Raw genomic sequence first — 12175 nt, forward strand, 5'->3', positions numbered from 1 at the left:
TACGGCCGTTCTTACGCATCTCTTGTGTTCTGGGACCAATGTAGCTACACCACCACTGCAAAGGACTTTATTCACCTTGCTCTTACTCAAGTATACATCAGGAGTTGTTCCTCTTAAGTTGGTGGTCTAAATGAGACAAATCATGCCTCACATCTGTGCATGGCATTTAAGAATGATAAACACGTTAACTTTCCAACAATGTCCTAGACACAGCATGCTGCCATACAAAGACAGGTAGGCTCAAGAGCAAATTTACATTTCTGTTCTTCTGGTTACAAGTTTTTGGGTCCTTAAGCACCACAATTTAAATTTAAAAGAAAAACTAACATTTTTCTTGAAAGCTGCCCTCCAGGGTTGTGAACACCAGTGCTAACCTTTAAAATCTTGCTTTCTTAGGATAAGTAAAAAGGTGGATCCAAAATAAAGGTGGATATAAGGATGTGTCAGGGCTCTGATCTGTGTAGCATTTAGGTTAGATTCAAGTGTGGTAATGGGACTAGGTAGAGAAAAACACACACGCACAAAAATTGCACTCTCTGCTCAACTTCAGGACTCATCTCAGAATATTGCAGTTACTTTACACAGAGGAAATAAACTAGAAAAGCCATCTATTAGCAAACTATTTTTTAACATTCATTTTATTGCTGTAGAAATTTTAGTTTTTATAAAAACACTCAGATCACAGGACATATATATATTGAGGCTGGTTGCAGGTCTGAGCAGCTGTACCAGAGTATAGCATGCAGTTGCTTCTGCACAGTGTGTAATAGTTCCATAAATAGCTAATTACGCTAAAAAAGCCAAGGTCAGAGCAATCAAGTAAAATTATTCACAACATCATTTTTGTCAGTACCTGGAGGTTGAGCAAAAATGTACAATGCATGGCTCCTGACAGAAACTAATGACTGAAAAGTCTAAATTACATCTGCAACATACGTAAGGAAATGAGATAATTACAAGGAAATATTTTGACTTAAGGAGCAAGAGTTTCCCAAATATTTAGTATAAGGTCTGATCTGATCATGCAGTAGTAATTATAAAGAAGCTCAACGAATAAAATTTAACTTCTATGCAACTAAAGTATCAATTGTATACTGTGCCTACTCGCCCAAACATCTTACCCAAATTTTAAGGAAACAGGCTAAATTCAGACAAATGTAATTCCTGGAAAAAAAGAATACCTTTACAATAATGAGGTATGCTGGGTGAATGTGTAATCAGCACTCAATTTCACATGCATTTCTGAAGTCAAGATATTTAGTAGTGTTATAGGAACAGATTGACTTATGCCAAATTTTCTCTACGGTAATTTGTTTCAATAGATTTCTGACCAGGTGCAATCTTTTATGTAAGTTCTCCATCTCAGTGAGGTTCTTAGAAACTGGGGAAAGAATTCCTATAGGACTAGCTACAGATTAACTTATATTTCCTAAAAAGTAGCGATGCCTAAATTGCTGCAGTCTTATTTAGGCACAAAAGCACTTGTATTTGCAATAATTTTTTGCACTATTACATTAAACTCCTACCCACCTCAAGTCATTGTGTAAACACTGCAGCTTCATTTTATACAGAAGCCTACTGGTCAGTGACTTCACTATAGTGACAAAGACATTCATCATATAGAAACACAAGCTCACTGTTCAGAGAGTTTGATATGGTCAGATTTTTAAGAATTCTCCCAAATGCAGGATGTGAAAGTATGAGGGCATAAGGTGATTTATTGGTGTGTTCACTTTTAAATGACATTAAAAAACAGACTCGCCCCCAGAAAACTGTCACATCAACCACCACAGTTCATGAGATTTTTAATCCATTTGATTACGTCCTAAATGGGCCATGTTTGCATTCACGAACTGACTACGTGAATTTAAACAAATTAAGTGTACTGGGTATATTTGGAGTGTGGAAAAGAATACTGTCCAAAATGTACTGCATATGTCTGTATGCCAATTGCGGTCTGTAACAGACTACAAGTTATGCTGTGGTAACATCTTATAGTAGCTATGCATACAGCTAGGATTGACTAAAATTCTTAAATATATATCTGCTTTCAGTAGATCTATTTATGGGGGGGAAAACAGGTACAATTCTCTGTTAACCATTTGTTTTTTTGTTTGTTTAACATTCTGTATGACTGAGTATTTTTTCCTTAAAATAATTTTGGCTAAGAGGGAAACAGATACTTTCACCAATTAGCAATACAGCATAGTAATATTTTCTTGGAAACTTAGGACTTATTTGTGAGACAATGCACTGAATATCTCAGAGGGAAATCTATAGACAATTTTATACAAACGAGTGAGATCAGTGTAAAAACTGGAATTTATAACCATTAGCAGAAATGCCAGCAGCTCATAATGTTCACAATATATACATACACATATTTCTGAAAGTTAATTATGCAACTGTTGGTGCCAGTCTGCTTATAAAGGAAATGCTATTGAGGCACAGTCTTCTTACAAAAAGAGGGCATGAAGGCTTCATTATTAGGTGTTCAACAACGATCCTCAGCTCTGTGAAAAGAGTCCTGAAAAATTTATAAATAAAATAAATAAATAAATCAGAAATATATTTACATCACAGCTGTGTTGATCAGCAGTTATTAAACCTCAAAAGAGTCTTCAATTCAATTATTCAAGAATTTCATATTAGATCCCCAAAGTAGCTAGAAAACATCTGAGGACAATGAGTGTAATACATATATGAGAGACAAATGTTCAGTGTGGACCCAAGAATTCTTGCCCCTGAAATTCTTCAGGTTTTTAATCACTTTTGCAAGCTACTTCAAACTTAAAAGGCAGCCTCAGACAAAAAGGGAACACCATGAAAGAAAGTGATAGTTTTTTTGCAAGGGGAGAGAGGCGGTAGTGGTGGTGTAGAAGATGCAAGCAACAGAGCAGAGACATCAAGAAAGGAAGAGACACAAGCCCATGTTCTAGAACCCCTTCCACTCCTCCAGGAAGAAAGACTGCATGGCAACACTCTCACAACAGAAACAATTCAGAATATCCTATAAGTACCAGTAAAATCGCAGTTCATCTCTTCAGGGCACATATAATTAAGCAAATGAATCAAATTTAATGCTGCACTGCTTTAAAGGATTTTTTTAAGATGTCAAGGATTGAAATGCTTTCCTGGATTTCTGTTGAAAGACTTCAATAGTAAAATGGAATAATTGATTATTGTAGTATACTGTATTTTTGACATTTTGGCTCTCTAACTAGTCTGTGGCCACAAAACCTGTCCTGGAACTGAGGAGCTGCAAAAAAGCTTATCTACAAAAAGCTTATCTAAAAACCGTCATGAGAAAACTTTTCACAATATATTACTTGTACAACTACAATTTAGTGAGGGAGAAGAGCAACCTCCCATTTATGGTGCTGTTTGGAAAATGTAATTTTCAATAAGGGTTGTTTTTTTAAGCCCAGTTACATATGAATTACATTTCTAGCATGTAACATTTTAGCATACTATTGTACATAAGTTAATACATTATTAATTCTCAAATCAATGTAATGCTTACCGGCAATATGGATTTCTACGGGAGGAATAACGCAATGTAAGAAATCTATAGTAAATGAAAGGCTGAAGCAAACTCCCCTGGCCACTGAAAGGAAAGGAAAAACGATTGTTCTGAGTTTTGTCATCACAAACTCAATATGTTTTGCAATTAGAAATAAGGCAACTCCATATATTTTATATGTTGAGGATAGTCAGATGATCATATTTGTTTGAGAATCCAGGTTTGACAACAAAAAGCAATAAGATATCTAGAAACACCAGCATATTCATATCCACTAAGGCTGAAAGTTATAAAATAAAAAGCAACAACTGCATGCTACACCACAATTGAAATTTTAAAAACGAACGAAACGCAGCATTACTGTTCTCATATTAAAATTACCATTTATAAAGTGCTTTATGTGCCCAATTTTCAAGACAAACACAGACGTGGATGCAAATGCCTGTGTAAAAGCTAAAATCCCAGCTACCTGCAATGAGCTTTACATAGGCTCCACACCTGTACCCATGTAGAACTAACTGCAAGATTGAGGCTTTGGGTAGGAAATGTTCAAGTATGGAAGTAAATATATTAGAAAATGTTTCTGTAATTCTTACCTAAGAAGCATAAAAACTGTAGCTGGCATCAGGAAAATTTCATTGCAAGCAATAAATTTTAGGATATTTTGTTGATTAGCATTTAGTTTCTCTAAAAGACTTCTCAGGAAAGGCAGACTATTCAAACCTCTTGCCTTTAGAAAGGGAAAACAAAGTTAGAGTCAGTTAGGTTGTCCAGTTCCGTTCTTGCTCTAGTTTTAACTCAAACACTCAAATGACTGTCAGCCATACTAATTTCAGCAACTTTTGAGACCCTACCTAGTTACTTGAAAACTAATAAGATTCTGGGATCCTCTAAAGGATACTTCAAATATAGGGTTTTTGTAGAAAAGAGAAGCACTGCAGAAAAATACCCCACATTTACATACTTCCCAAACAGTTAATCCTAACACTTTCTATGAAAGGCAAGTAAGCATCTTCCACTTTCCAGCATTATCCATAAGACATATGGAGAAAATGTGATTTTGAGAAAAGTAAAAATCCAGTTTTACCCTTTTTCACTTTAGTTACAGATGCCATAGCAATGGCCAATAGCTTTATTCTGATCACTAGAACGAAATATGTACCCGTAGCATATGGAAAATTTAATTTAAAAGAAAAGATTCCAAAGGAGAGTGTGTGTATTATATAAATAAAACATAGTGAGGATTTGGGGCTGAGAAGCAGCTTCTTTAAATATTGTTTTGCTTTCCAACTTTATTTTAAGCACTTTGCTGTTTCATCTACTGAAACAGCACTTGTCTAAGTGCAGCTGGAAGGGGGCCCAGATGCAACCCACCATAATCTGTTGCAATGCAGTCAGTTATCTCAAGTATTTCTGCATAGTAGGCAAACATGGAAGTCATTTGCTTCCACATGGATAGTAACCGGAGAGAAAAAGAGAGAGCACAAAGCTTAAATAGAATTCACATATTCTAAAGTACCGGTATTGAATCAACACAAGCTGGCTAGCAAGATGAGCACCTCAAGCTAAGAGGAGGCTTGTCTACAAACATTGTGTCTGTGTGTCAGGAGGTTAGACCATCCAACTATATTTATTATGCAAAAATTAAATTGATTGGTTCTCAACTTTACCATATTGTGACCCCACATTGGGGCACAAAAGCGTTTCAAGACCACTCTCCCATCTAGCCATGAAGAAAGAGAGGATAATCGCAACCCTTTGAAATGTGTTTACAACCCCTAGATACAAGCCATTTTACACCAAAAAGTACTGAGCAATATATTGCACCATACTTACATCAATAACTTTCTTTGTATATGTGGCAGCATGAAGCAACGAGAACAGCAGAACTGGGAAAATACTCACTGAAGCAAGCAATAAGGAAAATTATAGGCCAGAAAGTATTTTAATACATTTATTCTGTACGATATCATGCCAGCATATCTACATGATACAGTTGTTATAGCATGAAGTATAGCATTATCCTTAGCAAGAAGTTTTCAAAATCAGTGACAGCTGTACAGAGCTCAGAGATATGTATGTATATAGCAGTTCTCTCTGTAGCTATGTTTTCTTTTGAAAAAATAATAAAGAAGAAGGGTTCGTAATCAGCTAGCAGCCTCTTTTGTGATATTCTGAAAAGACTTAACAGACCTAGTTGTAATCGTGAGACAGACATCACACACAGCTGTATTACTGTTGACCCAGACACTTCTTGATGTGTTTTGTTTCCATCAAGGATTTTGGGCAAGTCACTTAATCGCCTCATACCTTGGCTCTTTATCCGCAAAGTGGGAATAATAATCCTTCCTTTCTTTCACCCTTTCTTGTCTATCTAGCTCGTAAACTTTGTCTAGCATAATGTGGTTCTGCTCTCAGCTGAGACTTTGAGGCACTACAGTAATAGAAAAATGTTATCAGCCAAAGTCAGCAAATGGAGTTTACATTTTTCTTCCCGAGATAAGTCAATGGAATTAATTTGAGAAGATATCTAGTGCATTGTCACCATAACAAGAAACTTTTTATGATCAACCTTTACAACAGATACTGAAATGTAACAGGTGCAAGGGGCATAAACTAAATTCCACAAAGCCCTCTTGTTCCTAAGAGTACTTGAGACTGATTACTACTGCCTGGCATCTCTACTCTCTAGAAGTGAACTTGAATGTAGAAGTGGAGCAAAATATATTCCAGACCCACTTTCCGGTATTATGTCATGTCACAGTGTGCGTTCAAAACTTCATTCTGAAGCCAAGGTCACAGAACTGCAAATTAAAGTCCTTTGTGTAACTGACCAAGTGTCTGGTGCTGAAGTGAAGGAAAGGGGGCTCAGACTGACGAGTCTGAAGTGTTAACAGAAAATGGACAGTGCACACACAGATTAAACAAGGTGTTAAAGAAAGTTATTCAAAAGCTAGTCTGTACTGTCAAAGTATCACAATCCTAACATATACTACTTAATGATCAGGAATTCTTTTTTTTTCCCCCATAAAAAAGTTTACTCCAGTATATACTTGACTCTACGAGCTACTACAGTATTAACTGGCAACAGTGAAAGCATGAAATCCCTAAAGAATGGTTTACAATGCCGTTTTAGACAAAGAATGGCATCACACTTCCTATTAACATACTGTACTTCACAGTCCCCCACCACCACACACGGCTTCCACCAGCTCAGGATGACAAAGTCAGATGTCTCTGCTGCCAGGCACATCTTAGTACAGTGAAACAATAAATAAAATATGTAAACCTGAAGAAGGAAGATAACCACTTACTAAATTCCTGTTGCTTGTCATCAAGCTGAAAGCTACTATTTCAACAGCTAAAATTCTCATTAATACAATGAAAATAAACTTATCTAAGGAGAAGCCTCAATAGCTCAAATCTATAGTTTAGAAGTGGGGTACCAAATCAGCTATAATTCACATGTAGCTCACGGTGGTAGTGACAGATCTTACCATCCAATGACTGTTCAATGGATTACATGAAATGAGTTTGTTGTATCACTGCCATAGTTCCTGAGTCTCCACAACAAGAAAAACAAAACAAAAAAAACCCAATTGCCTGGAAGCAGAGACTGAAATGTACTTTCACCGTAAGAGTGGTCCCTCCAGGTAAGGGCCACATGCCATGTGGGAGAGATTCGCTATACTGACTATCCTTAAGGCTAAGTTTTTGTCACAGATATTTTTAGTAAAAGGCAATAAACAAAAATCCACGGAAGCCCGTGACCTGTCCCTGACTTTCACTAAAAATATCCCTGACAAAATGGGGAGGCGGGTTTAGCACCCACTGCTGCTGGGGCTCTGGGGTCCCCCCACTGCTGCAGTGAGTGGGAGCTTTAGGGTCTCCCTGCACGTGGGCTGAGCAGCCCGTGACATAATCATAGCCTTAACTATGCTGTATGTTCTATGGATAGCAGCCGCACTTTGGTTTTAAATCAATTTCTCATATCACAATGAAGGCTGCTGTGGAAGAGAATTAAGTGTCACAATCCTCACTCATGGAGTAATGTTTAAGGTAATAATAATATGTGAAAGAGTACATAGATAAAGGATACTTGTAACAGGATAAGAATTAACGAAGATAAGAGAATACAAAAGGTAGTGGCAGCTGTCCTCCAACAAAGCCTGGGCCAGGAATGCCCTGCTTAGCTGGAAATGTGGTAACCTTTGGTGTAGTCGAAGAGCACTGGTAAGCGCATTTGCTAGCAAGGCACGTTGATAAAAGCTAGCTGCTTCATGCAACCTGTAAATTATCAGAGGAGAGGTTACCATACAAACCATCCTCCCTTGAGGATTGCATCATAACTGCACAATACTTGAAGCTATTTCTACTATTACAGCCAAGACAATGATTAGTATTAATTTGTTTTTAAAAAAAAATGTCTTTTGTATTTACATAACATTGCTGATGTGCATAGCACTCAACATTACAGAGCTACTGAAAGCATTATTTCATAGGAATACAGAAAGAAAAAAAAAAAGCAGTCTTCCTAGTCAGTTCCAAGGAAACAGAAAAAGATTTTTTAAGAAAGAAGTTAAAAATAATTTTAATAAAGTATCTAACAACTTAAATTCTCAAACTGTTCTGGTGAAGTGCGAGTAAAAGTTAAAACCTAGACAAGCTAAAACAAATAATCTGCACTCATTTCTTTACGACCTATGTAATCTTTGTGAAATTGAAAGCTTGCATAAGCATAAAATAAAACTTAGTTATTTTGTAACATTCAAACAACTGAAAATAGTACAATACATACCCTAGAAGGGGCAGAACAAATAAAGCTGAACAGTAGACTGTGAACAATCGGGAAAGCCACATTGCTGTGTCCAACTTGTTAGTCATCAGAAATTGCTATATTGAAAAGAAAAAACAAACAAAACCCCCACAAGTTGGTGTCTAAACATTTAGTTATATCCAAGCCGAACATTCTTTCCTATTTTCAGTAATGCATAGTTTATCAGGAGACTTCATTTATCGAGTCTAGCCTAGCCTATCGACTAGCCTATCGAGTTTATTTTTCTACTTATATTGTAACTCAGTATAAAGCCAGTCTTGCAATAAGATCTGATCATATGAATTCCTTAGCCCAACTGACTCTCCCAGGTCTCTGTATGGATGCAAGCTTCCACTTTCTTGGCTATGACTGAAGTCTACACTGCCCATCTCTAGGGCCAGGTGCTCAGCCCAGGACTCTACAGGCAGAAATGAGGGGAAGAACCTTTTTATTCTGGGACCAGTTGGGGCTGGTCTAAATTATACCAGCAGGAACAGTCTCCTAAGAAGCATTTGACTGAGCAGAGATTGCTGGATCACTGCCATTTTGCGCTCTATCCGCACACCTTCCCACCCTAAATGTGCTCAGTGTGCCAAAAATGCTGTAAACAGGTAGTGTGAAGCCAACTTTATGCCATTCATGGATTCCTATACATCGGGGGAAACCCCAAATGCTCCATTTAAGGCAGCCATCCAGTTGGAAAAGCCTGGGGCAAAGATCTGGCCTGAATACCTCTGAAGAAGTTTGAAGATTAGTTCCCACCTCCATGCACTTGTTTTATTTTGGACATATTGTAGCTAATGCAGATATGAGCTGGGACCATTAACTGTGAAATAATTACTGACTATTAAAAATTACAGATGTCTTTATTTTATGATCTGTTCACTTATTTGTACGTAATGGTTGCAATATACGTGTAACATTGTATTTTAATTAAGAGATTTCAAAAAAGCATTTACAATGTGGTTTGTGATAAGAATTTTTTGTTTCAATTTCAAATTACACTTTAATTAAGAGTTCATTCAAATTTAGACATTCCCCTGCAATGTCATGCACTGAAAGAGTGACAGAGTTTGTGAACCAGAAAGTGAAACTTTCTTATTTTTCCTCTTAAAACTGATTGAAGCTTACAAAATGAACAATTAAAACAAATGGTCAAATTAGATATTCATTTTTCTTTTTCACCAATACGAAGTTTTAATAATACATGTGGTGTGCATATGGGTCATGTGTGCATCTGCTGTCTTACCTGTCAGTGATGTTGCGGGAATGGCAATTTTAAACTATATAAGAGGACATTAACACAATGAGGTGGAAAAAGGATACTGTAAGAAAGAAGTTGACCCAAAGCCAAGACTAAACAGCTTGTCCACAGTAGGAAATAAAGCATGTTTTTACAACCTTAATGGGGACAGTGCAAGTTATAGTTTTGAACATGTTAGTAAATCAAGGTGACCTCTAGGAGAGAATTTGAACCTTCACCAACTAACACATGTTCAAAACTACAGCTTGCCCTGTCTAGCACAGGATTTTCAAACATGCTAGCTATCACATTTTAAACACCTCCCTAGTTGTTTCCTAGCAGGGACAAGGCCTCACTGAATGGCAGAGGCCTCAGGGATTCTGGTATATTGGAATATGATGGTTATGGAAAGCTTGGAAACAACTAGCACAATGGCTGGGGAGAGCAAGAGACAGAAGCAGAACTGCCCGAAAACGGTGGTGGAGGAAGGATGTGCAAGAAAGGGAAATGCTGAGATTAAGGAATAGGCCCAGCAGCTCAAGGAGAGGCATACTTGAAAGCAGAGAGGGAGTCTTTGTCCGTACAGCGCCGGGCACTATGGGGCCCTGGGGCACTAAAACCAGTGATACCCCAAGGGGGGGCAGATCTGGGGGGAGAATTCAGCTCGACACTGCAGGGCACGGAAGGGACGGTCCGCCCGCCTGGGACAGGGCCGCCGGGGCCTCTCCTTACCACCGCTCCGCCGCCGGCGCCAGCCTGCATGGGCCCGTTCTGCGCTGTATCCGCCATGGCCGGCCGCTCGGGACACGCTCTGCGGGGAGAGAAAAGAGCATGAGCCGGGGACGGAGCCGCATGGCCCCGGGCACGGCCCCCGCCGCCCCCCTGCGCCGCGCCCAGCCCCTCAGCGGAAGGAGCCCCAGGGGCCTGGCCCCGGCGCGCCCCGGGCCAGGGGGCACCCACCAGGCTGACCCGACACCGAAAGCACCCGGCAGGAACGGGGGCGACAACCTGACAGGCGAGGCGGGCCCGACCCGGATGCAGCAGAGAGTCAGTTCCGGGGTCAGCGCTGGGGCATGCTGGGTAACGTAGGCAGCGCCGGGAGGGCCTCCCCCTATTGCTCTGACGCAGGAGGAGCCGCCCCGCCCATCGGGCCACGTGCCGTGCGCAGTGAGCTAAGGGCTTGGCTACTCTCGAAACTTCAAAGGCAGCGCTTGGAAGCGTGAGTGTGGTCGCAGCGCCGGCGCAGGCGGAGAGCTCTCCCAGCGCTGCAGGTACTCCACCTCCCCGTGGGGATTAGCTTGCAGCTCCCAGCGCTGGGGCACTGTTTACACTGGCGCTTTACAGCGCTGTATCTTGCAGCGCTCAGGGGGGTGTTTTTTTCACACCCCTGAGCGAGAAACTTGCAGCGCTGTAAAGCGCCAGTGTAGCCAAGGCCTAAGCAACCCTTGCTGGCCGGGGGGCGCCTTCAGCGGGCTGTGATGCCCGCTGACCTCATGACCCCCCGCCCCCAGGCTCAGAACGTGTAATTGCCCGTAACAGTCAGTGACGTCATGCTGGTGGCCTCGCTTTCCCTCTGTGACCTCGCAGAGATCACTTCTCCCCAGTGACATCACATTGATAACCTCACCTCCACCCCGTGACATCCCAATGATCGCCTCACCCCAGTGATGTCACATCAATCACTTCAGCTCTGCCACATGACATCACCGCAATTGCTTCACTTCCAACCTGATATCACATTGATCACTTTGTATCAGTGACATCTCGTCAATCACCTCTCCACCCTCATGACATTACATCAGTCACCTCACATAACAGTACAGTGATTGCCTCGCTTCCACCCCAGTGACATCACAGTAATTGCCTCATCCCCATCCAAATGATATCACATCAATCACCTCACCTCCACCCCAGTGACAATATCAGTTTGATCACCTCACCTCCATCCCAGTGATATCACATCAATTGCCTCATCTTCCCCATGACATCACAGGGATCACCCTGTCCCAGTGATATCACATCAAATTCCTTCACCTCAATGTGGTAACGTCACATCATCTCATGGAGCAGGGTAACACTGTATGATTATATACCAACACAGCATGGTGACATTTGCACCATCTTGCACTGATCTGGTGATAGAGTGACATCATCTAAGCCTGCATCAACACCTCATGCCACCATAGAAGGATGACATGTAACCTCATGCTGATTCAATGCAGTGATATTATACAATCTCACACCAAAGAAGTGTAATGGCAACATAAAACTTTATACATATACAGTATGACAGCACTTTGCCTATGCCAGCTTTGCATGGTGGCATTAATGCATCATTTCATGATAATGTGGTGCAGTGACAATACCTCACAGATGTGACAGATATGATGCTTTGGAAGCATGGAATATGCAAAGACTATTGGATCAATTTTATAATGTTATCTGGATCTTTATAGGCTGGCTCAATGAGTGAGTTAAAAGATGTTTCCTGTAGGAACTAAAGTCACTGCAGGGATAATTAATTTAAATCCCTAATGCAGGTAACAAATCTGGGGAATTTCCACCCCCTGGGGAAATAGCATATACTGGATTG

At 40.2% G+C, this 12175-nt stretch overlaps 1 protein-coding gene across 2 annotated transcripts; it reads right to left on the minus strand.

The window, feature by feature from the left end:
* Positions 1-208: 208 nt before the first annotated feature.
* On the minus strand, positions 209-10660 carry TMEM33 (transmembrane protein 33). Of its 2 annotated transcripts, none has more exons than XM_045019711.1 (8): positions 10591-10660; positions 10315-10393; positions 8322-8416; positions 7623-7810; positions 5360-5427; positions 4120-4253; positions 3524-3607; positions 209-2527 (listed from the first exon to the last, which is right to left on the minus strand). In XM_045019711.1, exons 2-8 carry the CDS (start codon positions 10369-10371, stop codon positions 2398-2400), a joined length of 756 nt encoding a protein of 251 aa, XP_044875646.1. In that variant the 5' UTR covers positions 10372-10393; positions 10591-10660; the 3' UTR covers positions 209-2397. The 2 variants fall into 2 exon arrangements, with proteins under 2 accessions (XP_044875646.1, XP_044875645.1); XM_045019710.1 differs by having other exon boundaries at positions 10543-10655.
* Positions 10661-12175: the final 1515 nt, after the last annotated feature.

The sequence above is a fragment of the Mauremys mutica genome, chromosome 5, assembly GCF_020497125.1.
Source record: "Mauremys mutica isolate MM-2020 ecotype Southern chromosome 5, ASM2049712v1, whole genome shotgun sequence".
Taxonomy (NCBI): domain Eukaryota; kingdom Metazoa; phylum Chordata; order Testudines; family Geoemydidae; genus Mauremys; species Mauremys mutica.